This window comes from Mustela erminea, chromosome 5 (assembly GCF_009829155.1).
Source record: "Mustela erminea isolate mMusErm1 chromosome 5, mMusErm1.Pri, whole genome shotgun sequence".
Classification (NCBI taxonomy): Eukaryota; Metazoa; Chordata; class Mammalia; order Carnivora; family Mustelidae; genus Mustela; species Mustela erminea.
The window spans coordinates 28250956-28277094 of record NC_045618.1 but is presented as its reverse complement, the minus strand read 5'-3'; the positions used below and the strand labels follow the sequence as shown (position 1 = coordinate 28277094).

General features: G+C 38.4%; 2 protein-coding genes across 5 annotated transcripts in view; both read left to right on the top strand.

Moving 5' to 3' along the window:
- Positions 1-25476, top strand: part of TUBGCP5 (tubulin gamma complex associated protein 5) — a 109933-nt gene extending 84457 nt beyond the window's left edge. For all 4 annotated transcript variants that reach the window (XM_032342329.1, XM_032342330.1, XM_032342328.1 and 1 more), the window contains 7 exons: positions 10237-10321; positions 10428-10548; positions 11072-11250; positions 12590-12715; positions 13332-13420; positions 23609-23709; positions 24998-25476. In XM_032342329.1, coding sequence (XP_032198220.1) covers positions 10237-10321; positions 10428-10548; positions 11072-11250; positions 12590-12715; positions 13332-13420; positions 23609-23709; positions 24998-25044 — 748 coding nt within the window. In that variant the 3' untranslated portion in view covers positions 25045-25476. The remainder of the gene's footprint in view (positions 1-10236; positions 10322-10427; positions 10549-11071; positions 11251-12589; positions 12716-13331; positions 13421-23608; positions 23710-24997) is intronic.
- Positions 19485-20667, top strand: LOC116590500 (pre-mRNA-splicing regulator WTAP-like). Its single transcript, XM_032342332.1, has 2 exons — positions 19485-20050; positions 20269-20667. The coding sequence occupies exons 1-2, from the start codon at positions 19599-19601 to the stop codon at positions 20327-20329; spliced, it is 513 nt and encodes a 170-aa protein (XP_032198223.1). The 5' UTR covers positions 19485-19598; the 3' UTR covers positions 20330-20667.
- Positions 25477-26139: the final 663 nt, after the last annotated feature.

Below are 26139 nucleotides of genomic sequence, written 5' to 3'. Positions count from 1 at the left end.
TCTTATTTCTGATTCCCACCAGCAATGTGTAGAGTGGCTTTCTCCACAGCCTCACCAACAGAATAGGTTGTCAGACTTTTGGAATTTTACCAGTCTGATGAGAAACGGTATCTCAGTATAGTGTTCATTTTAATCGTTCTACTAAGAGTGAGCTTTATCATCTTTCCATATGTTTATTTTTGAATTTTTTAATGTAAACTATCCATATCTTTTGCCACCATTTCTGTTAGTATCAGGTTACTGGTCTCTTATTCTCTCCATTTTTAGAAGCTGTTTATATTATATATGTTTTCCCAGTTAGACATTTGTCCTTCCATTCTGCTTATGGTATAATAATTTGTTGTTGTTTTGTGATACAGATTTTTTTGTTGTTGTTTTGTGAAACAGATACATATTTTTGTGATACAGATCACAGATTTGTGATACAGAAAACTTACCAGTCTTTTCTCTTACTACTTTTAGGGTTAGAGTTAAGAAAGTTTTACCTGCGGTACCTGGTGGCTCAGTTGGTTAGGCAGCATGACCTGCCTTCAGCTCAGGTCATGATCCTGGAGGTCGAGGATCGAGTCCCACATCAGATTCCCTGCTCAGCGGGGAGTCTGCTTCTCCCTCTCACCTCTCCCGTCTCATGGTCTCTCTCTCATTCTCTCTCTCTCTCAAATAAATAAATAAAATCCTTTAAAAAAAAGTTTTACTTTTTCCCAGGTTACAAAGAAATTCACCCATCTTTTCTTCTGATACTTGAATAGATTGTTTTTACATATGATATTGATCCATTTGGAATTTATCCAGCTAAAAACATGAGAAGTAGATCTAGTTTTATCTTTTTCTAAATGACTGATTAGTTCCCATCACTTATTTCTTTTCTTTTCCCATCACTTATTTCTTTAAAAAAAAAAAAAAATCCATCTTTCCTGCATTTATCTGACATGCCCCTTTATCATAAAATTTTCATATGTACTTGAATATCTTTCTAGATTTTCCATTCTATTTCCCTGTTTTATTTATTGATGTGCTGATAACATCCTGTTTTAATAATAGAGCTTTCTTGGCTATTCTTGTTTATTTTTCCAAATGTACTTTATTGTCAACTTGTCTGGCTCCACCAAAACAAAAACTCTGATGGTATTTTTATTGAGATTGCATTCTATTCCTAGATTAATTCAGGAGAAGTGAGCCACCCCTTCCGCTGTGGCTTGCATATGTTGTAAGCAGCAATCTGCATCCTCAGGCTTGCTGTCTGGCCCTCCAGTCTCCCTCTCAATTCCAGCATCAGTGCCAATGCTGCTCCCCTGCCCTGCCTAGAATCCCTGCCTTACAACCCTTCTACATCCCTCTTGCTCTTTCTGTAATCTCTCTCTGGGCCTCGTGCTTCCCACCTGCCTTTGGCACAGCCTCAGTACTCCTGCCTGGGACTTCCAGTCCCTGTTAATGGCTTTAGTGACCCCTTACGCACCATCAGTACCTTTAGCCCTGGTGCCAGCACAGGCAGCAGCTTGTGGCTACACTCAGATGTCATCTTTCCAAAACTGAGCTCATCACTGTCAAGCACTATTGTTCATCCCAATACCCAAAAGCAGTGTGGCTTACCCTAGATTCCTTCCTCTGTCTTAGCTCCCACATCTCCCTGGTTGTTCAGTTCTGCCTCCTAGGTAACATTTCCCCTTACTGCTCAGTGCTCACTCAAGAGCTCCTCCCTGACATCTCCTGTCTCTGTGTCTCAGCTTCACTCCCTTCCATTTGACCCAGACAGGGCCACCAGAGTGACTACAGTGTTACAGCAACTCGTTCCACCAGCTGTATTCAGGCTCACTGGCTCCTTGTAACAGATGGGCTGAGCTTCTTCTCATGAGAGGGCAAGTTTTACTATCTGGTTCATTTCCCAGCCTCAATTCTAGTATGTGTACACATACAGACACATCATATTCTCCTACCAAACTTTTCATTTCAGGAATTTGGAATATTTCTGGTTTGCTGAAGAGCTTTACTTGCCCTGATTCATAGCCTGCTCTAGTTTTATGCTCTTCTATTTGCATGGCCTGGCAACGGTCTGTTCTCCTACAAAGTCCTGCTTGGCCTGCATTGGTGCAGCACTGTGTGTCTGCTCTGGGATTTTCTCTGGGGATTGACTTTCTTTCACCTGTTTGGCATGATGACTGACAAATAAGGTCTTCTGTAAGTGCCTACTAAGTATGCAGTGGAGGCACATAACTTATAAGCTAAAAAAAATCCTAACTAGTGCCTGTGACATGGAATGAACTGACTAATTTATAAGTAACACACTGTGCTTTCCATCTCTGGTTGTAAGGCTGCCTCCCCACCTCTGTGTTACACTTAAAACTTCCATGGTCCGCATCCTGGTTTCATCACGTGTTATTGTGGGAAAGTTACATCATTTCCCAGTCCACTTACAGGACTACTGTGAGAATTAAATGAGTAAGGGCAGTGCCCATGTGGCACCTGGTGCAAAGATGTTTCCATGCACATTTGTTGCTTCTTTCTTTTGAGAGTCACATTCAAACCACTGTTAGTAAAGAGTAGGTAAAGCAGTGTGTATAATACTTTAGGCCCCACTGCTGTCGACGGACTTGAACACACTGTCCAAGGCAACGAGAGCGGTCTCCCTCTACTGCCCTGTTGCCTGAATTTTATCTGAATTAAGCACCCAGCCTGTTACCATTATATCTTCTTCCCTGAGAGCATCTTTTTTCCTAACTTACTACATATAAGTATCTCTTCTATTTCACAGCTAAACCCATTATTAAAAAACTTTGCTCCACTTTTTTTTATACTAACATAAATAATACATTTTATTTTTTTAAGTCACAGAGATTTTATTTTTTTATTTTTTTTAATTTATTTTCAGCATAACAGTATTCATTATTTTTTCACTACACCCAGTGCTCCATGCAATCCGTGCCCTCTATAATACCCACCACCTGGTACCCCAACCTCCCATCCCCCCACCACTTCAAACCCCTCAGATTGTTTTTTCAGAGTCCATAGGATCTCATGGTTTACCTCCCCTTCCAATTTCCCCCAACTCCCTTCTCCTCTCTAACTCCCTATGTCCTCCATATTATTTGTTATGCTCCACACATAAGTGAAACCATATGATAATTGACTCTCTCTGCTTGACTTATTTCACTCAGCATAATCTCTTCCAGTCCCGTCCATGTTGCTACAAAAGTTGCGTATTCATCCTTTCTGATGGAGGCATAATACTCCATAGTGTATATGGACCACATTTTCCTTATCCATTCTTCCGTTGAAGGGCATCTTGGTTCTTTCCACAATTGGTGACTGTGGCCATTGCTGCTGTAAACATTGGGGTACAGATGGCCCTTCTTTTCACGACATCTGTATCTTTGGGGTAAATACCCAGGAGTGCAATGGCAGGGTCATAGGGAAGTTCTGTTTTTAATTTCTTGAGGAATCTCCACACTGTTCTCCAAAGAGGCTGCACCAACTTGCATTCCCACCAGCAGTGGAAGAGGGTTCCCCTTTCTCCACATCCCCTCCAACACATGTTGTTTCCTGTCTTGCTAATTTTGGCCATTCTAACGGGTGTAAGGTGATATCTCAATGTGGTTTTAATTTGAATCTCCCTGAGGGCTAGTGATGATGAACATTTTTTCGTGTGTCTGATAGCCATTTGTATGTCTTGATTGCAGAAGTGTCTGTCCATATCTTCTGCCCATTTTTTGAACGATTGTCTGTTTCGTGTGTGTTGAGTTTGAGGAGTTCATTATAGATCCTGGATATCAACTTTTTGTCTGTACTGTCATTTGCAAATATCTTTTCCCATTCCGTGGGTTGCCTCTTTGTTTTGTTGACTGTTTCCTTGGCTGTGCAGAAGCTTTTGATTTTGATGAAGTCCCAAAAGTTTATTTTCGCTTTTGTTTCCTTTGCCTTTGGAGACATATCTTGAAAGAAATTGCTGTGGCTCATATCAAAGAGATTACTGACTATGTTCTCCTCTAGGATTCTGATGGATTCCTGTCTCACGTTGAGGTCCTTTATCCATTTTGAGTTTATCTTTGTGTACGATGTAAGAGAATGGTTGAGTTTCATTCTTCTACATATAGCTGTCCAGTTTTCCCAGCACCATTTATTGAAGAGACTTTTTTCCACTGTATATTTTTTCCTGTTTTGTCGAAGATTAATTGACCATAGAGTTGAGGGTCCATATCTGGGCTCTCTACTCTGTTCCACTGGTCTATGTGTCTGTTTTTATGCCAGTACCGTGCTGTCTTGGTGATCACAGCTTTGTAGTAAAGCTTGAAATCAGGTAACGTGGTGCCTCCAGTTTTATTTTTGTTTTTCAATATTTCCTTAGTGATTCGGGGTCTCTTCTGATTCCATACAAATTTTTGGATTATTTGCTCCAGCTCTTTGAAGAATACCGGTGGAATTTTGATCGGAATAGCATTAAAAGTATAGATTGCTCTAGGCAGTATAGACATTTTAACAATGTTTATTCTTCTGATCCAAGAGCATGGAATGGTCTTCCATCTTTTTGTGTCTTCTTCAATTTCTTTCATGAGTATTCTGTAGTTCCTCGAGTACAGATCCTTTACCTCTTTGGTTAGGTTTATTCCCAGGTATCTTATGGTTCTTGGTGCTATAGTAAATGGAATCAATTCTCTAATTTACCTTTCTGTATTTTCATTGTTAGTGTATAAGAAAGCCACTGATTTCTGTACATTGACTTTGTATCCTGTCACGTTGCTGAATTGCTGTAGGAGTTCTAGTAGTTTGGGGGTGGAGTCTTTTGGGTTTTCCATATAAAGAATCATGTCATCTGCGAAGAGAGAGAGTTTGACTTCTTCATTGCCAATTTGGATACCTTTTATTTCTCTTTGTTGTCTGATTGCTGTTGCTAGGACTTCTAATACCATGTTGAGCAAGAGTGGTGAAAGTGGGCATCCTTGTCTTGTTCCAGATCTCAATGGGAAGGCTGCAAGTTTTTTCCCATTGAGGATGATATTTGCTGTGGGTCTTTCATAGATAGATTTGATGAAGTTCAGGAATGTCCCCTCTATCCCTGTACGTTGAAGGGTTTTAACCAAGAACGGATGCTGGATTTTGTCAAATGCTTTTTCTGCATCAATTGAGAGGACCATGTTCTCTCTTCTCATATTAATTTGTTGTATCACATTGATTGATTTGCGAATGTTGAGCCATCCTTGTAGCCCAGGGATGAATCCCACCTGGTCATGGTGGATAATCTTTTTAATGTGCTGTTGGATCCTGTTGGCTAGGATCTTGTTGAGAATCTTAGCATCCATATTCATCAGTGATATTGGTCTAAAACTCTCCTTTTTGGTAGGGTCTTCGCCTGGTTTGGGGATCAGGGTAATGCTGGCTCATAGAAAGAGTCTCGAAGTTTTCCTTCTGCTTCAATTTATTGAAACAGCTTCAGGAGAATAGGTGTTATTTCTTCTTTGAACGTTTGGTAGAATTCCCCAGGGAAATCGTCAGGCCTGGGCTCTTGTTTTTTGGGAGGTTTTTGATCACTGCTTCAATCTCGTTACTAGATATCAGTCTATTCAGGTTGTCAGTTTCTTCCTGGTTCAGTTTTGGGAGTTTATAGTTTTCCAGGAATGCATCCATTTCATCTAGGTTGCTAAGCTTATTGGCATATAACTGTTGATAATAACTTCTGATGATTATTTCTACTTCCTTGGTGTTCATTGTGATCTCTCCCTTTTCATTCATAATTTTATGAATTTGGGCTTTTTCTCTTTTCTTTTGGATTAGTGTGGCCAATGGTTTATCGACCTTATTGATTCTTTCAAAAAACCAGCTTCTAGTTTCATTGATACGTTCTACTGTATCTGGTTTCTACCTCATTGATCTCTGCTCTAATCTTGATTATTTCCCTTCTTATGTGTGGAGTTGGTTTGATTGTTGTTGATTCTACAGTTATTTAAGGTGTAGAGACCACTGCTGTGTTCTGAATTTTTCCATTTTTTTGAGGGAGGCTTGGATGGCTATGTATTTCCCCCTTAGGACCGCCTTTGCTGTATCCCGTAGGTTTTGAACCGAAGTGTCTTCATTCTCATTGGTTTCCATGAATTGTTTCAGTTCTTCTTTGATCTCCTGGTTGATCCAAGCATTCTTAAGCAAGGTGGTCTTTAGCTTCCAGGGGTTTGAGTTCCTTCCGAACTTTTCCTTGTGATTGAGCTCGAGTTTCAAGGCATTGTGATCTGAGAATATGCAGGGAATCATCTCAGTCTTTTGGTATCAGTTGAGTCCTGATTTGTGACCCAGTATGTGGTCTATTCTTGAGAAGGTTCCATGTGCACTTGAGAAGAAGGAGTATTCTGTTGTTTTAGGGTGGAATGTTCTGTATATATCTATGAGGTCCATCTGGTCCAATGTGTCATTCAATGCTCTTGTTTCTTTATTGATTTTCTGCTTCGGTGAACTATTTCTGAGAGAGACATGTTAAGATTTCCTACTATTAGTGTATTCATATCAATATCACTCTTTATCTTGATTAACAGTTTTCTTATGTAATTGGCTGCTCCCATATTGGGGGCATAGATATTTACAATTGTTAGATTATCTTGGTGGATAGTTCCTTTCAGAATGATGTAGTGTCCTTCTGTATCTCTGACTACAGTCTTTAGTTTAAAATCTAATTTATCTGATATGAGAATCGCTACCCCAGCCTTCTTTTGAGGCCCATTGGCATGAAAGATGCTTCTCCATCCCTTCACTTTCAGTCTGGGTGTATCTTTAGGTTCAAAATGGGTCTCTCGTAGACAACATATGGATGGGTCCTGTCGTTTGATCCAATCTGCAACCCTGTGTCGTTTTATGGGTGCATGTAGGCCGTTCATATTCGGAGTGATTATTGATAGATATGTTTTTATTGACATCGAGTTACCTTTGAAGTCTTTCTTTCTGTAGATTATTTCTATATTTCTGTGCAATGCTATTCTTAGGATTTTTCCTCTTTTATAGAACCCCCCCCTTAATATTTCCTGCACTGTCGGCTTGGTGGTTACATAGTCTTTTAAGCCTTGCTAGTCTTGGAAACTCTTTATCTCTCCATCCATTTTGAATGTCAGTCTTGCTGGATAAAGTATTCTTGGCTGCATGTTCTTCTCATTTAGTGCCCTGAATATATCTTTCCAGCCCTTTCTGGCTTGCCAGGTCTCTGTGGACAGGTCTGACGTTATTCTGATAGGCTTTCCTCTTTAAGTAAGGAGCCTCTTTGTCCTAGCAGCTTTCAAGAGATTATGTCTACAATTATGATTCCTCAATTTGACTATCAGGTGTCTTGATGTTTTTTGGGGATCTTTAATCTTGGGTGGAGACTGTTCGGCCTCTAGTACATGAACGCTGGTTCCATTTGCGAGACTGGGAAAATTTTCATGAAGAACTTGCTCCACTATATATTCTAGACTTCTTTCTTTCTCCTCCCCTTCAGGGATTCCAATAATTCTGACGTTGGAACGTTTCATGGCATCATTTATTTCCCTGATTCTGTTTTCGTGGTTTCTAAGCTGTTTGTTCCAGGCTTCCTCCTGGTCCTTTCTCTCTATCTGTTTGTCCTCCAGATCACTAATTCTATCTTCTGTCTCAGTTACCCTAACTTTGAGAGAATTTATTATATTGGAACTCATTGAGAGCATTGTGAACCTCCTCCCTGGTAGCTTTAAGCTCCGCCCTAACATTGTCAACATCATCTCTCATCTCTTTCAGCTCGGCCCTAATCAATTCCTTTTTGTCATCCATGGCTTTCACAACTAGCTATTGCCTGGATAATTGTTAGCCTGAATTCTCTTTCCGACATATTGTCTATATTGATAGCCATTAGCTCTGTTGCAGAAGGTCCATCCTCTGTTTTTTTCTTCTGTTGGACCTTCCTCCTCCTAGTCATTTTGGTGAGAGATGACTGAACAGATGTAGCTGGATGTATTGACCGTGGTGCAGTCAAGGTGCACCCTGGAACACTTCTGAGCAATCGGGATTCCCCACCCAAATGAGAGACAAAAGAAAAGAAAAAGAAAAGAAAAAAAGAGAGAGAGAGAGAGAGACAGGAAAGAAAGGGAAAATGAAAGAGAAGGTTCAGCCCAAATGGGCCCCAAGGTAACATTTATGAAGTAGACAAACAAAAAGACTTATAAAAGTATATGACAAGAGAAAAAAAAAAAATATATATATATATGTGCAAATAAAGGAAGAACCTCGTCAAAAAGAACCCCAAGTGTAAGATTTTTATGCTATCAGGACAAACACAAAAACACAGAAACACTGGTGGAAGAAAAAGATGAGAGAGTGGTTATAAATTCTCAATGTGGGCGAGGAAGGTTTTTTTTGATTCTTCCTGGATGTATCTTGATATCTTTGTTAAAGGACTCAACTTTCCTAAGATAAAGGGCGATTCAAAATTGGTTTACCTATTGGGGTAGTATTGATTGGGGAAAGGGGATTACTTTGAAGTTTAATTCTATATGAATATCAGAAAATAAAAATAAAAAGAAATAAACTAGACTAAACTGAACTAAAATTTTTAAAAAAGGAATTCAAAAAATAGAAATGCAAAAGAAAAACGTAGGTGTATGTATCAAAAAGTTCAGGTTAGAAGATTATTATGGAATTTGAGGTACTGGACATCTCACTGTGATGGTAAATAGGTTAAAAAAATTATCTATATATAAAAAAAAAATGAACCAGAATAGTGGGAACGAGTAAAAAATAAAAGTTTTCCTATGAAGTAGTGTTTGTTCTTTTGTAGTCCTTTTTTTTCTTTTCTCTCTCTTTTTTTTTTTTCCTTTCTTGTTTTGTTTTCTGGGAGAGGGGCCCGCCACGTGGGTTTTCAGTCAATGATGTTCCCTGAGTTAAGTCCTCCCACCCCCCTCAAGGGGGGTGGCTCTGAGGAAACTGGTTTTTTCCAGCTTTTGTTCTCTGGCGGTTTTTATGTTTGTTCACTTTTTTTTTTCTCTCACCTTGACCGCTTTTGATGGTTTTTGTAGTTTGAGGAAAACAAAGTGCACCCTGACCTCCCTCTCAGAGAGAAGCCTCAGTCTGGCTGCAGAGCCCAAATAAGTTCCCCCTTGGCCACTGACAGAGCAGGTTCCAAGTCACGGTCCCTGGGGACGCAGGATCTTTTGCTTGTACCCAAAGCCATGGCAGTGGCGGCTGTCTGGGCAGGTCCAGACCGCCAGAGAGGTTCCATGCAGTGATCACCCACTGAGATTTTCCTGCTGGCCTGGGCTGGGAGTGCCCGGTCTTTCTGGGTCTAAGAGTGCCCGGCTGCGCACCAATTTCAGGGGAGGCTGTGGGTCACGCGCAGAACTCAGGCTCTGAGAATGAGGCACAGGTCTGAAAGCACCAGGCTGGGCCTTCGTGCACCTCTCTGGGGGGAGAGTTTGGTGCACACGTCTTAGGCTCTGAAACAATGGTGTGTATCAAAGGGCGCCAGCTTTTGTACCTCTCTCAGGGGAGGATGTGGGGCGTGAGTATCCCAGGCTCTATAGCAGGGCTCCCGTGTTCTGCCATCCAGCATGGCTCCCATCCCCTCACAGGAGCCGGACCCCATGCATCCTCGGGTGTGCTAGTGGCTTAGGGACCAAGACCTGGTTTCTCCACTGCACTCTCTCTGGCTCAGTGCCAGGGGTGGCTGTCCTGGGACCTGGGACTTAAGCCCCTGTCCCTAGCCACCCCATTCCCACAATTTACCCGCCTCGATCCCTTGCTCTTTTGCAGTGCTTTCAACCAGTCTCCAAGTTAATGCTGGTCCCCAGATGCAGGGCACTCTCCCTCGTATTGGGAGTATTACTTTCCAACCGGTCGCCTCTGGTGGCTCCCTCCCCCTTTTGTTTATGTTCCGTTATCAGTTTACCGTTCCCACTCCGCTTTACCTGCCCACTGGCGTCTTCTGCCCCTGTAGAGATCCAGACGTATAATTCTGATCTCAGGCTGATTTCATGGGTGAACGGAGTGCTTTGGTAGGTAATCAGCTCACTTTGGGGTACAGGTTGAAAAGGCACCTCCTCCTACTTCCCCGCCATCTTCGAAAAAAACAACTTTGCTCCTCTTACTTACTTCTAAAACCATACATGATAGAAAACCTTTATTGGAATATTTGCATTCCTTTTATGAAATATGTCTTCTTTGAAATATGATATAAATGTTAAAATGCTGATGGTTTTTTAAAGAGTATTTTTATTTGAGCTTAGTACTTTCACAAACTAAAACTGAAATTTCTTTGTCTAGTCTGTCTATATCTTATGAAAATGTTGACACAACCAAGAAGAAACTCCCTGTTCATATCTTAGATGGTCTGACCCTGAGCTATAAGGTATGTGCTGATACATTTTGTAAGAATATTATTTTCTATTAAATTAGACCATGCAAGTAATAGGTAGGTTACGTTCTACTCTAATTTTCTGTTTTTGTTTTTATAGATCCCATGGCCTGTGGATATTGTTATAAGTTTGGAATGTCAAAAAATTTATAATCAGGTGTTCCTTCTCTTATTGCAAATAAAATGGGCAAAATATAGTCTGGATGTTTTACTATTTGGTGGTAAGATTTGTTTTCAACAGATAAATTATAGTTGCATTTTAGCCCTGAAATAAAGAAATGGGTAATCTTTGGTCATTTTTTATGTATACACAAGTGCCCAGATGACAAGTATTTATAGCAACAGTTTTGCAGTTCTCAAAATTAACCTCCCTGAATGAAATACCAGGGAATTGTACTGCAGTCAATCTGAAATATAACAGCTTGGTGAGGAATGTAGCCAGAATAAATATTCTTAAATTATGAAAAAAAAAATTTAATGACAGAGTATTGGGACTTGGCATTTAGTTGGGTTTTGTTTGTTTGTTTTTTTCTTAAGTTGGCATTTAGGTTTTAATGACAGTGATAAGGGGAACTTTTCACTACTTTACCTTCCAGAGACACTGAAGGTAGGTCCTTAATATGCCTCCTGTAGAGTACCTTTTGCAGGTGATGACCACATCATAAGTCCCACCCCTGTGCAGTGGCACAGGTGCATTTGAGTAGATGTTCTTCTCACTTACTCTACTCTTTCAATCTTGCACAGAACTAGCTAGTACTGCTGGAAAACCACAACTCAGAGAAGGATTTTTATGTGAACAAGGCACAGCTGCTCAGTTTGGATCACAAAAGGAACCAATAAGACAGCAGATTCATCGTATGTTCCTCTTGAGAGTAAAGCTCATGCACTTTGTGAACAGCTTACACAACTACATCATGACCAGGGTTTGTGTCTGAATTACTTGTGATATATTTATAAGAGCCCACAAAGTACTTATAGACTGTAAGTGTAACAATAGTGCATATAAAATATTTGATCATAAAATAACATGATAGTGGGGGAAATTTTTTTTTAATAATTTTTAAAGATTTTTATTTATTTATTTGACAGACAGAGATTACAAGTAGGCAGAGGAGACAGGCAGAGAAAGAGGAGGAAGCAGGCTTTCCGTCGAGCAGAGAGCCTGATGTGGGGCTCGATCCCAGGACCCTGGGACCCTGACCTGAGCCAAAGCAGAGGCTTTAACCCACTGAGCCACCCAGGCACCCCGGAAAATGTTTTTTTAAACATGCCAGAGCACATGCATCTGGAGACTTCTGTCCCTCCTGTCCAGCTGCCTCTTAGGATGGGCATACCCAAAGCTCCTCTTCTGGAATTGCCTTCTGAACTTGCAGTATAGTCTTTTAAACTTTATCAGTGGTGACAGATCTGTCCCTAAAAAATGGCTTCAAATTTTAGTAACAGCCAGTTACAGTCAGGCTAGTGTGGTATGTAAGGAGGAAGATGCAGCCAGATTATATAAATACATTTTTTTCCTACAAGCAAGAAACAACTCATTACAAACTAAATGAAACTGCTTTTCTTACACATCTTAAAACCAGATCTAGAGGAGGTCTGAAAGAGAAGTTCAGATAATTGAACAATAGCAGAATTCTAAGAAGACATTTGGGATTTAAAATGATTGGTTTAAAAAGAAAAACTTATTTGTATACAAGTTCTAAAACTCGTTTTATTTGGAAGAAGTGAGCCTTTGAAGCCTGTGTTTTAGATGTGATGCATATGGCAGAGGTGCTTTCTGATTACCATACATTGGCTTTCAGAGACAGCCTTAAACCCTTATTATTGAGAGTATATGGTAGGAGTTTAAGTTTTTGCTTCTTATTTTCTAGTTAAATTACGTCTATGCTTCTTATAAAGAAGATTATTATAAAAACATTGAAACTTCTGAAAACATATAAGTTCAGTTTACCCGATAATTTTTTTTAAAAATGCTTTTTGTATGTGATTTGATACACTTGGCCCTTCCCACCAGGAACAGTCTGTTAGTCCAGAGTAAGGCATTTGTTTACTCTGTGAATGGATTTCCTAAAGAACTGGCCCCCCATCATTATTCTAAGATAAGAATGTCAGCCTTTAAAGAAGGCATTTTGTAAATTTTACAGATGTAATTATTGAAAAAAGAATTTGAGAGGAGTAGAAGAGATTGATATAAAGTTTTATGTCTAGTGTACACGTCTTCATAGAAGTCTGATGATTAATAAACTTTTCATCTTTCTCTTCAAGATTCTTCACAGTACAGGGCTGGAGTTTCAACATCAAGTCGAGGAAGCCAAGGATTTAGATCAGTTGATTAAGATTCACTATAGATACTTATCAACCATCCATGATCGTTGTTTGCTGAGAGAAAAGGTACGTGAGATGGTGTCTGCAGATTTGGCCATGAGGCAGGAATGAAGCTGGCCAAGGGAGATTGTCTCTCCACTTCAGAATTTTATACTTAATAAGCAGAATAGTCTATCAGGAATGACTAAATTAAGTTACAAATTTGTGCCATATTACGAGAAATTATATCTAAGAGAAACAGATATGAACTGTATTACAGTCATCTGCACCCTGCACTGCACTTAGATTCAATTGGAAGATTGTGTCTGCAGTTGTGGAATAGTAGTGCTTTAGTCAGGAAGTGCAACCAGCTTAGTGAGAATATACAGAATTAAGTCAATTTATAGCCATTAGATTACTTGCTCCCTTTTGTTGGTGCATTTAAATGGCCAGCCGAGGAAATAGTCACTTGCTCTGTTGGTCAGACTCTGCTGCTAATACTCCCTATATCACAGGTGCATTAGATATGTGGCCTGATTCCAGGTGCACTTATTCACAACCAGCACCCTTCCATATTATATTGAAGGCTGTCATTGCATTGATGAACTTTTTCTGTGACTCATGTAGATTGAATAAAAGTGTTGGTGTCAGTGTCCACACATAGTTACAGAGCCTATATTCTGTCTGTGGCTTTAATCTCTAGGTCAGTTTTGTGAAAGAAGCCATCATGAAGGTATTGAATTTGGCTCTCATGTTTGCAGATGGTTGGCAAGCAGGTCTGGGAGCATGGAAGTAAGTATGTAGCTTGTGGAGCCTCTGCGTTTTGACCATTTCAGTTTCCCTTTTAAAACTGGCTTATGAATGACTGCTTTTCTTTGACGGCTCACTGAAGAGTGGGCAGCACAAACTTTCAGTTCTGGGGCTAGAGAGTGGGGCGCCGCCATTTTCATTCCCTGCCCCCATTGGTGCTGAAACCCTTCAAGGAGCAAAACAGCACCACAAAGTGGAATTTAGAACCGCTAACACTGAGCTTGGCCCCCTAGCAAGGGAAGTGCAATTTCACCACCACAAGGGCACCTGAGAATCAGCACAATTGGCCTCTCCCCAAGATGACCAACAGGAACATCCAACCAGCACCAAATTCACTGATCATACAGAACTGCACAACTTCAGCTTGTGGGGAAAACCGTATATAACATTTGCAGTTTATTATTCTTTAGTCTTTCAGTTTTATTTTTTCTATGCTGTTTTCTTATTTTTTCAATTATTTTAACTTTTACCTGTATGTTTTATATACATATATTTACTTTTATACATTGTATATTTTATCTTACTTTACTTTTATTTTCCTTTTTTATTTTACTTTATTTTCATATATATATTTTCCTTTCTTTCCTATTTAGGAATCTCGTTTCTTTTAATAAGCAGACCAAAATAAACCCAGGATCTAGTATTTTGTTTCATTCAGTTTATTTGTGGGGTTTTTTTTTTTTCTTATTTTGTCTTGTTTTTATTTTCTTCTGGTTTGTTTTGTTATTTTTTTTTTTCTGTTGTTCTTGTTGGTATGTTGTCTTTTCTCTTTCTTTTATTCTTTTCTGGACATAATGACCAGATGGAGAAATTCAGCATGAAAGAAAGAACAGGGGTAGCACTCAATGCCAGGAATTTAAATATGGATATAAGTAAGATGTCTGAATTAGAATTTGAAGTGATTAAAAAGATACTGGCTGGGCTTGAAAAAACCATAGGAGACACTATAAAATCCCTTACTGGAGAAATAAAAGCTAAAATTTAATCAGGCCAAAACTAAAAATGCTATTACTGGGATGCAGTCAAAACTGGAGTCTCTAATGCCAAGGATGAATGAGGCAGAGGAGAAGTTAGTGATACAGAAGACAAAATGATGGAAAATAAGGAAGCTGAAAAGAAGAGAGAAAGATAACTACTGGATCACAAAGGGAGACTGCAAGAAATTAGCAATTCCTGAAAGCAAAATAATATGCAGACAATAGGGGTCCCCAAAAATGAAGAGAGAGAGAGGGGCAGAAGGTTTATAGGTTGAATTAAGGTTGAACAAATTATAGCTGAGAACTTCCCTAATCTGGGGAAGAAAACAAGCATTCAAATCCAGGAACCACAGAGAACTCCACCCTCAAAAATCAATAAAAATAGGTCAACCCCTTGACATATAATAGTGAAGCTTGCAGATTTCAGAAATAAAGAGAGAATTCTGAAAGCCACTCTGGAAAAGAGGTCCTGAATCTGCAAGGATACAAATATAAGGCTGGTGGCAGACCTGGGCACAGAGAACTGGCAGTCCAAAAGGACTGGCATGTTATATAATCAGTGTACTAAATGGGAGAAATATGCAGCCAAAAATATCCAGCAAGGCTGTCATTCAGAAGAGGAGAGATAAAGAGTATCCAGGAAAACAAAAACCAAAGGAATTTGTGAACACTAAACCAGCCCTGCAAGAAATATTAAAGAGAATCCTTTGAGCAAAGATAGAGCCCAAAACTTATCAAAGACCAAGAAATAATAGGCAGTCTACAAGTACAGTGACTTTGCAAGTAATACAATGACACTAAATTCATATCTTTAAATAATAACTCAATGTAAATGGACTAAATAATCATAAGACAGAGGGTATTAGTATATAAAAGAACAAGACCCATCAATATGCTGATTACAAGAGACTCGTTTTAGATCCATCAACACCTCCACATTGAAAGGGAAGGGGTGGAGAACCATTTATCATGTTAATGGGCATCAAAAGAAAGCCAGAGTTATCTAAGGATGACTTAGATAAACTAGATCCTTAGATAAACTAGATTTTCAATCTAAGACTGTAATAAGAGATGAAGGATACTGTATCATAATTAAAGGGTCTATCCAATAAGAAGATCTAACAGTTGTAAGTATTTATCTCCTAACATGTGTACAGCCAAATATATAAACCAATTAATAACAAAATTGAGGAAATACATTGATAATAATATAAAAACAGTAGGGGACTTTAACACTCCACTCAAAGCAATGGACAGATCATCTAAGCAGAAAATCAGCAAGGAAACAAGGGCTTTGAAAGACATAATGGACCAGATGGACTTCACAGATATATTCAGAGCATTTCATCCTAAAGCAACAGAATACACATTCTTCTCAAGTACACATGGAACATTCTCCAGAATAGATGACATACTGGGTCACAAATCAGGTCTCAGCTGGTACTAGAAGACTGAGATTATGCCATGCCTACTTCAGACCATAGTGCTTTAAAATTTGAATTTAATCACCAGAGAAAATTTGGAAGGAACACAAACACTTGGAGGTTAAAGAGCATCCTACTAAGGAATGAATGGGTCAACCATGAAATTAAGAAGAATTTTAAAAACATGTGGAAGAAAATGAAAACATGACAGTTCAAAAACACTTCAGATACAGCAAAACTGATTATAAGAGGGAAGTATATAGCAATACAAGCCTTCCTCAAGTAGCAAGAAAAGTTTCAAATTCAGAACCTAGCCTTACACCTAAAGGATCTGGGAAAAGAGTAGCAAAGCCTAACCAGCAGGAGATGAGAAATAAAAATTGTAGCAGAAATCAATGACCTAGAAATAAAAAAATAATAAATCAATGAAACTAGTAGCTGTTTCCATCAAAGAATTAATAAGATTGATAACCCACTAGCCAGATGATCAAAAAGAAAAGAGAAAGGACCCAAAGCAATAAAATCATGAATGAAAGAGGAGAAATCAGAACCAACACTGGAAAAAAACCGAACAATTATAAGAGAATATTATGCACAACTATATGGCAACAAATTGGGCCATCTGGAAGAAATGGATGCATTCCTAGAAACTTACAATTACCAAAACTAAAACAGGAAGAAATAGAAAACCTGAATAGACCCATAACCAGCAATGAAATTGAAGCAGTAATCAAAAATCTCCCAACAAGCAAGAGTCCAGGGCCAGATAGCCTCCCAGCAGAATTCTACCAAAAATTTAAAGAGTTAATACCTATTCTTCTGAAGCTGTGTGAAAAAACAGAAATGAAAGGAAAACTTCCACACTCACTCTATGAGGCCAGCATTACCTTGATCCCAAAAACTAAAGACCCCACCAAAAGAGAATTACCAACCAAATCTCTGATGAAGATGGATGCAAAAATTCTCACCAAGATACTAGCTAATAGAATCTAACCATACAAATAATATATTATATATTAATAAAAAATATAAGAAAAAGAAGTCAACAATACATCAAAAGGATTATTCAGCAGGACGAAGTGGGATTTATTCCTGGTCTGCGGATGTTGTTCAACATCCACAAATCAATCAAGATCATGCACCACATTAATAAAAGAAAAGACAACCACATGATTCTCTCAGTTGATGCAGAAAAAGCATTTGACAAAATAGAGCATCCTTTCTATATTAAAATCTTCAAAAAGTAGGGATAGAGGGAACATTCCTCAACATTCAGAAGACCCACAGCAAATGTCATCCTCAAGGGGGAAGAACTCAGAGTTTGTCCCCTAGGGTCAGAAACATAACAGGGATGCCCATTCTCACCACTGCTATTCAACATTGTACTGGCAGTTCTAGCCTCAACAGAAAACAAAAAGAAATAAAAGGTATCCAAATTGGCAAAGAAGTCAAACTTTCACTCACAGATGACATGATAATCTATGTTGAAAACCTAAAAGACTCCACCCAGAAACTGTTAGGACTCATACAGGAATTCAGCAAAGTGGCCGATATAAAATCAATGTACAGAAGTTGATCACATTTCTGTATACCAACAATGAGACATAAAAAAGAAAAATCAAGGAATTGATCCCATTTACAATTGCACCAAAAACCATAAGATACTTAGGAATAAACCTAATCAGAGAGTAAAAGGATCTGTACTCCGAAAACTATAGAACACTTAAGAAAAAAATTGGAAAACAATCCATGCTTATGTATTAGAAGAACAAATACTGTTTAAAATGTCTGCTACCCTGGGACGCCTGGGTGGCTCAGTGGGTTAAGCCGCTGCTTTCGGCTCAGGTCATGATCTCAGGGTCCTTGGATCGAGTCCCGCATCCGGCTCTCTGCTCAGCAGGGAGCCTGCTTCCTCCTCTCTCTCTCTCTGCCTGCCTCTCTGCCTACTTGTGATCTCTCTCTGTCAAATAAATAAATAAAATCTTTAAAAAAAAAAAAAAATAAAAAAAAATAAAAAAAAAAAAAATAAAATGTCTGCTACCCAGAGCAATCATCCCTACCGAAACACCACTCGCATTTTTCACAGAGCTGTAGCAAACAATCCTAAAATTTGTATGGAAGCTAGAAAAGACCTTGAGTAGCCAAAGGAATGTTGAAAAAGAAAGGCAGAGCTGGAGGCATCCCAGTTCCAGACTTCACACTGTATTACAAACTGTAATCATCAAGACAATATGGTACTGCCATAAGAATAAACACAAAGATCATGGAACAGAGTAGATAACCCAGAAATGGACCCTCAACTGCATGGCCAACTAATCAACAAAGCAGGAAAGAATATCCAGTGGAGAAAAGACAGTCTCTTCAACAGATGGTATTGGGAAAATAGGACAGCCACATGCAGAATGAAACTGGACCACTTTCTTACCCCATACACAAAAATAAACTCAAAATGAATGAAAGACCTAAATGTGAAACAAGAATCCATTAAATTCCTAAAAGAGAACAGAGGCAGCAACTTCTTGCTAGACACATCTCCAAAGGCAGGGGAAAGAAAAGCAAAAATTAACTATTGGGAGTTCATCAAGATAAAAAGCTTCTGCACAGCAAAACTTCAGCAAAACTAAAGGCAGCCTATGGAATGGGAGAAGATATTCACAAATGACATCAGATAAAGGGCTAGTATCCAAACTTAAAAGGGACACCTGGGTACCTTGGTCATTAAGTGTCCGGCTTCAGCTCAGGTCAGGATCCCAGGACCCTGCTTCTCCACTGCCTGCCACTCCCCCTACTTGTGCTCTCTCACTCTCTCAGTCTGTCTCTGACAAATAAAATCTTATTTAAAAAAAAAAAAAAGAAGAAGAACTAATCAAACTCAACACCCAAAAAACAACCCAGTCAAGAAATGTGCAGAAAACATGAAAGATTTCTCCAAAGAAGACATACAAATGGCCAGTAGTCACAGGAAAAAATGCTCAGTATCACTCAGTATCAGGGAAATAGAAATCAAAACCACAATGAAATACCACCTCATACCAGGCAGAATGACTAAAAATTAACCAGTCAGGAAGGAACAGATGTTGGCAAGGATGTGGAGAAAAGGGAATCCTCTTGCATTGTTGGTGGGAATGTAAATGGTGCAGTCACTCTGGAAAACAGTATGGAAGTTCCTCAAAAAGTTAAAATAGGGGCGCCTGGGTGGCTCAGTGGGTTAAGCCACTGCCTTCGGCTCAGGTCATGATCTCAGGGTCCTGGGATCGAGCTCTGCATCGGGCTTTCTGCTCAGTGGGGAGCCTGCTTCCTCCTCTCTCTCTGCTGTCTCTCCACCTACTTGTGATCTCTTTCAAATAAATAAAATCTTAAAAAAAAAAAAAAGTTAAAATAGAGCTACCCTACAGCCCAGAGCCACCCTACAGCCCAGCAGTTGTACCACTACATATTTATCCAAAGGGTACAGACATAGTGATTTAAAAGGACACATGCACCCCCATGTTCATACTAGCAATGTCCTCAATAGCCAAAATATGGAAAGAGTCCAGATGTCCATCGACAGATAAATGAGCAAAGAAGATGTGGTGTATACACATACACACACACACAAAGAATGGTATATTACTCAAACATCAAAAAGAATGAAATCTTGGAGGAGCGCGGGGGCTGGGGGTAGTGCGGTCTGGAGGCCCGGCTGGCGAGCGGGCAGCGCGGCCTTGGCCTATGTGACTGGGCGGCGCCGGCGCGGCCTCCGTCTGGAGAGGATTCAAGATGACCAACGAGGAACCTCTTCCCAAAAAGGTTCGGCTGAGTGAAACAGACTTCAAAGTTATGGCACGAGATGAGTTAATTCTAAGATGGAAACAATATGAAGCATATGTCCAAGCTTTGGAGGGCAAGTACACAGATCTTAATTCTAATGGTGTCACTGGGTTAAGGGAATCTGAAGAAAAATTAAAGCAACAGCAACAAGAGTCTGCTCGCAGGGAAAACATCCTTTTAATGCGACTAGCAACCAAGGAGCAAGAGATGCAAGAGTGTACAACTCAAATCCAGTACCTCAAGCAAGTCCAGCAGCCTAGCGTTGCCCAGCTGAGATCAACAATGGTAGACCCAGGGATCAACTTGTTTTTCCTAAAAATGAAAGGTGAACTGGAACAGACTAAAGACAAACTGGAACAAGCCCAAAATGAACTGAGTGCCTGGAAGTTTACGCCTGATAGGTAAACAAATCATACTCCCCAGTCAAGACTTCCCTGACAGTCCCACTACGAGAAAGCTGTGGTGGGACAGCCAAGTACTCGTTTCCACACCAAGACTCAGACTTTTTGAGCCAAAAAAGCCACATTCTTATACTATCCAGCTTGTAATGGTTAATGTAAAACTTACCAGATGAACCTTGTGTTTCAGCTTTTTTCTCTTCCCCCTCCTCTTGCTTCAGAGGCCTGATGGCGTCGGACTATTCCGAAGAAGTGGCCACCTCCGAAAAATTCCCCTTCTAGAACATGTAGACACTTGATAAATGTTTCTGTTTGAAGAAAATAGAGAGAGAAACAGAAGTCTTAAGTCTGTGGCACACTGTGTCTTCAGACAGTTTGGAGGAACGAAAACCTAGAGATTTAAAATCATGAATTGAACATGTAAAATTCCAGTAAAATGTAAAAATGGAATATGCATCGCTCTTAACCTTGAGCATAGTGACTTAGAGACACTGTATATCAGTTTTGCCAATAAGACTGCGGACTTCGTGATTGTTGTTGAACTTCTGGGTCAAAACTCAAATGAGGTGAATTTTGCCTTTAAAGAGTTTATTTGCTAAGAACCAATTTAATAGTCATGAGAGAATCAAATAATAGATTTCAATACAAGTAGTTCATATATTTAACCATTTAGTTTGGGGCTCTATATTACTTGATTGAGCCTTAAATCAGTGTGGTTTTAATCAATGGTTTGTTCTTTGAATGGTTGCTATTACTGTAGATCATCTTACTGAGGACTGTACAAACAAAAAGATGTGGTATCAAACTGCAGGTTGAAACTGTTTGAAGCATTATAAACATTCATTTCACTACTAGATTGTATAAGGATATTGGCTGTGAAGAGACTCACTGCATTATTTTTTTTCAGTAGTGAAATTAAATCCCCATTCCATTCAACAGGCACATGTTGAAAGAGCATTGTTGTTGGTATTAATGGGGGAATGTGTTTCCTTCATTGTATTTGGGGCTTTTGTATTACACTCTTGATATTAAATTAAAAAAAAAAAGAATGAAATCTTGCCATTTGCAACAACATATGGATGGAACTAGAGGGTATCATGCTAAGCAAAATAAAAATAAGAGCAAAAGAGGGAGACAAACCATAACGAACAACTATAGGGAACAAACTGAGGGTGGCTGGTGGGGAGGTGGGTTTAGGGATGGGGTAACTAGGTGATGGACATTAAGGAAAGGACTTGAAGTTAAGAGCAGTGGATGTTGAATGCAATTGAGGAATCACTGATTCTACCACAGAAACTAATAATACAGGATATGTTAATTAAATTGAATTTAAATTTTAAAAAATTTTTAAACTGGCTTTATTCTCAAAACTTTTTTGTAAAGTACATTCTGGGAGTCTTTTTACATCTTGGTGCAATATATTACATATCACTTATATCACATATCCCATGTCACATATCACATATCATATATTACATATACGAAAGTAAGAGTTGAACTTTTTCATTTTAACTAGGCAGCATCAAAAGTGTGCAGTTTTTTTTGAGTTGTAAAACAATTACCTGAAAATTTTAATTGGAACAAGTAGATATTCTTAGATTGCATTCATGTTTACTTGTAAAAGTTTTGTTCATTATGAATACTTTGAAACATACACAATTAGAGCAAACTGCCTAACAAACTTTAGGTGCCCAACTCCATTCATAACTTGCTGAATTATTTTAAAGCAAATTCTGCATGTCTTGATAGAGTATTGTCCAGAATCATACAGAAAGACAGATGCCATAAAGTCAGAGGACAGTTGTGGAGCCAGGAGCTTGCTTTTCATATCTAAAGTGCCATCCTCTACTGTTAATGTACAGTTCAGTAGTTTGTCCCTGTCTTGTTCATAAAATTCATGATAATTCCTCTGTTACTTCCCTAAAATGAAAGTGCAAGTCTGATTGACCAGACTGTTGGAATAATAGCTTGTACATGTCAGTAAGGAGGTAAGAATTCATGATAGTGCTAATCAAAATTAAAACCTTGGGATGCCTGGGTGGATCAGTTGGTTAAGCAGCTGCCTTCGGCTCAGGTCATGATCCCAGCGTCCTGGGATCGAGTCCCACATCGGGCTCCTTGCTCCGGAGGGAGCCTGCTTCTCCCTCTGACTCTGCCTTCCACTCTGTCTGCCTGTGCTCGCTCTCGCTCGCTCTCTCTCTGACAAATAAATAAAATCTTTAAAAAAAAAAAATTAAAACCTTAATCTACGCTGTTTCAGAATGCTCTGAATAAGGAAACTAAGTGTAGTTTAGAATTCTTAATTGCAGGATGAAAATAAAATTCTTACTTGCTTTGTTATGGCTGTCTCAAAGTATGTAAAGCACATTTTTCTTTCCATATCACTGGGACATAGAGGTGGAAATAATAACACTGCTGCATTTGCTTGGCTAAAATTGAATTGTTTCAATTTCTTCAAAAAGTAAATTGTGAGAACAACAACACGGAGTAAGGAAGACTTTAGAAGCATTATGAGCCATTATAGTTTATGGAAATTAATTGATCCTGATTCAGATGTAGAGTAGAAGAGTGAAAAATTTCAAAAGCAATGTGAATTTTGAACACTGGTTATTTGGTGATATTAAAAAATCATTGTTAAATATTTTCAAGCAAATGGTATTATGGTGTTTTTTTTTTTTTAATATCTTTTCAGCATAACAGTATTCATTGTATTGTGGCTGTTTTAAAAGGAGTCTGTATCTTTAATGTATACACACTGAAATATTTATGACCAAAGGGCTATGAGGTCTCAAATTTGTTTCTATATGTGGTGGATATGGGCTATGCACAGAGCCTCTTTGCAGTAGATGACTGCTGAGGCTGGATGTGGGTATGTGAGTGTCCTCTGCACTCTCTCCTATGTACGTTCCATATTGTCCATAATAAAGTTTTTATTTTTTTAAAGATTTTATTTTTTATAAATTTTATTTAAATTCAATTTGTTAACATATAGTGTATCATTAGTTTCAGTTAGAGTTCAGTAATTCATTAGTTGCATATAACACCCAGTACTCACTTCATCATGCAGCCTCCTTAATGCCCATCACCCAATTACCCTATCCTCCCACCCGCCCCCCCCCAGCAATTCTGTTTGTGCCCTATAGTTAAGAGTCTCTGATGGTTTGTCTCCTTCTCTGATTTCGTCTTACTTGATTTTTCCTTCCCATTTTTTAATAACTTTAAAATGTAGGGTTTTATATCTTTAATGTATTTGTTGTTTCATAAAGAAGATATGCAAAGGAAAAATACAGAAATGTGTAATGGAAAACGGAACATCCCCAGTCATCCCAGCTTCAGAACTCAGTACCACCCAAAAAGAGCATAGTTATATGTCATAATGACTTTTTCCTTCAAATATTTGGAAAATTTATATTTTAAAGTGGGAGAGGAAATTTTATATTTCATAATCTTTAGACTTAGGAAATTAAACTGAAGTACATTTGAAATTAATCCAAAGGCATTTTGTAGCCTACCCTTAACCCTTTATATACTTACTAAATTGCAGTTTACTTTCTTTCCTAGAATGGAATCTATAGAGAAAATGGAGTCCGACTTTAAAAACTGCCATATGTTTCTTGTAACCATTTTAAACAAAGCTGTCTGTAGAGGATCCTTTCCCCATCGTGAGTATACCATGTTAAATTATTAACCGCTTTTATATTTTCTTGTACCTAAGGCTAATGTTACTATTTTGGTACTAATCTCATGAAGAATTAGAAAATTTCACCATTTCCAACATAAAAAAATCCCTCAGCAGTTGTGCCATGCTTTGACTTGTTTTTTCAGAATCACAATGTGGTGAGTGAATATCGGATGTAAAACGCTGGGACTAAAGATATTGCTTTTTAGTATATGATATGTTACACTAGTGGATTTCTAGAACTGTTTTTTTTTTTTTAAGATTTTATTTATTTATTTATTTGACAGACAGAGATCACAAGTAGGCAGAGAGGCAGGCAGAGAGAGAGGAAGGGAAGCAGGCTCCCCGCTGAGCAGAGAGTAGGATGTGGGGCTGGATCCCAGGACTCTGGGATCATGACCTGAGCGGAGGGCTGAGGCTTTAACCCACTGAGCCACCCAGGCGTCCCTCTAGAACTATTACTAAGTAAAGCAGATGGCAGACTAGATCTCAGTCATATTTTACTATTACGCATAGATTTTATAATTATTTCTTTTCAAAAAATAAGAATTGAGGTTTTTGTTTTGTTTTGGCGATTTCAAAAGTACAGGTGTTCAAAATACCATGTGAGGAGACAAGTCTGTGGATTGAGTCACAGGGAGGAGAGATCTGTTTCATTTGTAGAAACAGAAGACTAAGTAATCTCTCTTTGCACGGCCTTTTTTTTTTTTTTTTTAAGCATGCAGGGTTAATCTCTTTCCTTTTTCTGCATATTCTAATCATGATGTACTAGTTAAGAATAGCTGAACATTTTTAAAAATTCTGTTAGAAAAATGTTAGAGGAAACACTGACTTACTCGCCCATTTTTGCTCTGGGTGATTGTTACGCAAATAGGATCCATTCATAGATTAGAACATAGCTTTTTTTTTTTTAATTTTTAATTTTTTATAAACAATGAAACAAGATGGAATTGGGAGGGACACAAACCATAAGTGACTCTTAATCTCACAGAACATAGCATTTTGTTATGAACTGACTCCAGATTCTATAACATAGGGGACAACTGTGATTTGTTCAGTGAAATGCCAGGTGTTTTGTTTTCAACATTAATTTGAAATATGAAATAAATGCTACTTTTTCAATTTGTATTTAATAAGCCAATTATCATCTTTATTTACATTTAAAATAATTAAAAATTGGAAAGTCAAATACTTTCAGTTCTGAAATTATTGAAGCCTTATTTTCAAATATTTAAACCTATTTTTTAACCTTATTTTTATTCTTTCCACAGTGGAGTCTCTCGCACTGTCACTCATGGCTGGCATGGAACAAAGTTAAATCTCTTTAATGTAGTAAATACCTAAGATTTGATCTTTATACATAAATAATTCCACCACATGCAGCTGAGAAATCAGAATCTCTATTTTGGTTCATTTTAAAAAGTTGTCTATATTGTCTAGACAAGTACATTTATAGGTGTTTTCTTTGGAGATTATCGCATAGTATATAAGCCTATGTGTATAAAATTATATCAATAAAGCAAAATGTATATAAGCTGTTTATACTTATATGTCCTACTGTAAAATACATTTATGTGTATTTAAGTGTGAATTATGTCATATTTGGAAATGCAGCCTAAAAAGAAAGCATTTTAGATTCTATTCTCCTTTTGCTTGGCCACAGAAACTTTTGTATAGTTTTTCTTTGTTTCTGTTTTTTTGTTGTTGTTGTTATTTTTTTAGGTCTTATTTAAATTCAAGTAGGTTAACATGTACTCTATTATTAATTTCAGGGGTAGAATTTAGTGATTCATCACTGACAGCTCTACTTAAAGCACTTTCCTTAATTCCCATCACCCAGTTATCCATCCCTAAAACCCACCTGCCTTCCAGCAACCTTCAATTTGTTCCCTATAGATAAGAGTCTCTTATGATCCCTCTCTGATTTTGTTTTATTTTTCCTTCTCTTCCCCCCTATGTTCATCTGTTTTGTTTCTTAAATTCCACGTAGGAATGAAATCATATGGTATTTGTCTTTCTCTGACTGACTTATCTCCCTTAGCATAATACCCTCTAGTTCCATCCACATGTCATTGAAAATGGCAAGATTTCATTCCTTTTGATGGCTGAGTATATACCACTCTCTCCATATATATCACATCTTTATTCATTCATCTATTGATGGACATTTGTGCTCTTTCCATATTTTGGCTATTGTGGATATTGCTGTAAACATTGGGGTGCATGTGCCCCCTTTGAATCACCATGTCTGTACCCTTTAGATAAATATGTAGTGGTGCAATTGCTGAGTCATAGGGTAGATCTATTTTAATTTTTTGAGGAACCTCCATACTGTTTTCCAGAGTGACTGCACCAATTTGCATTCACACCAACAATGTAAGAGACTCTTCTTGCCTCTTGAGGAAGGCCTGTA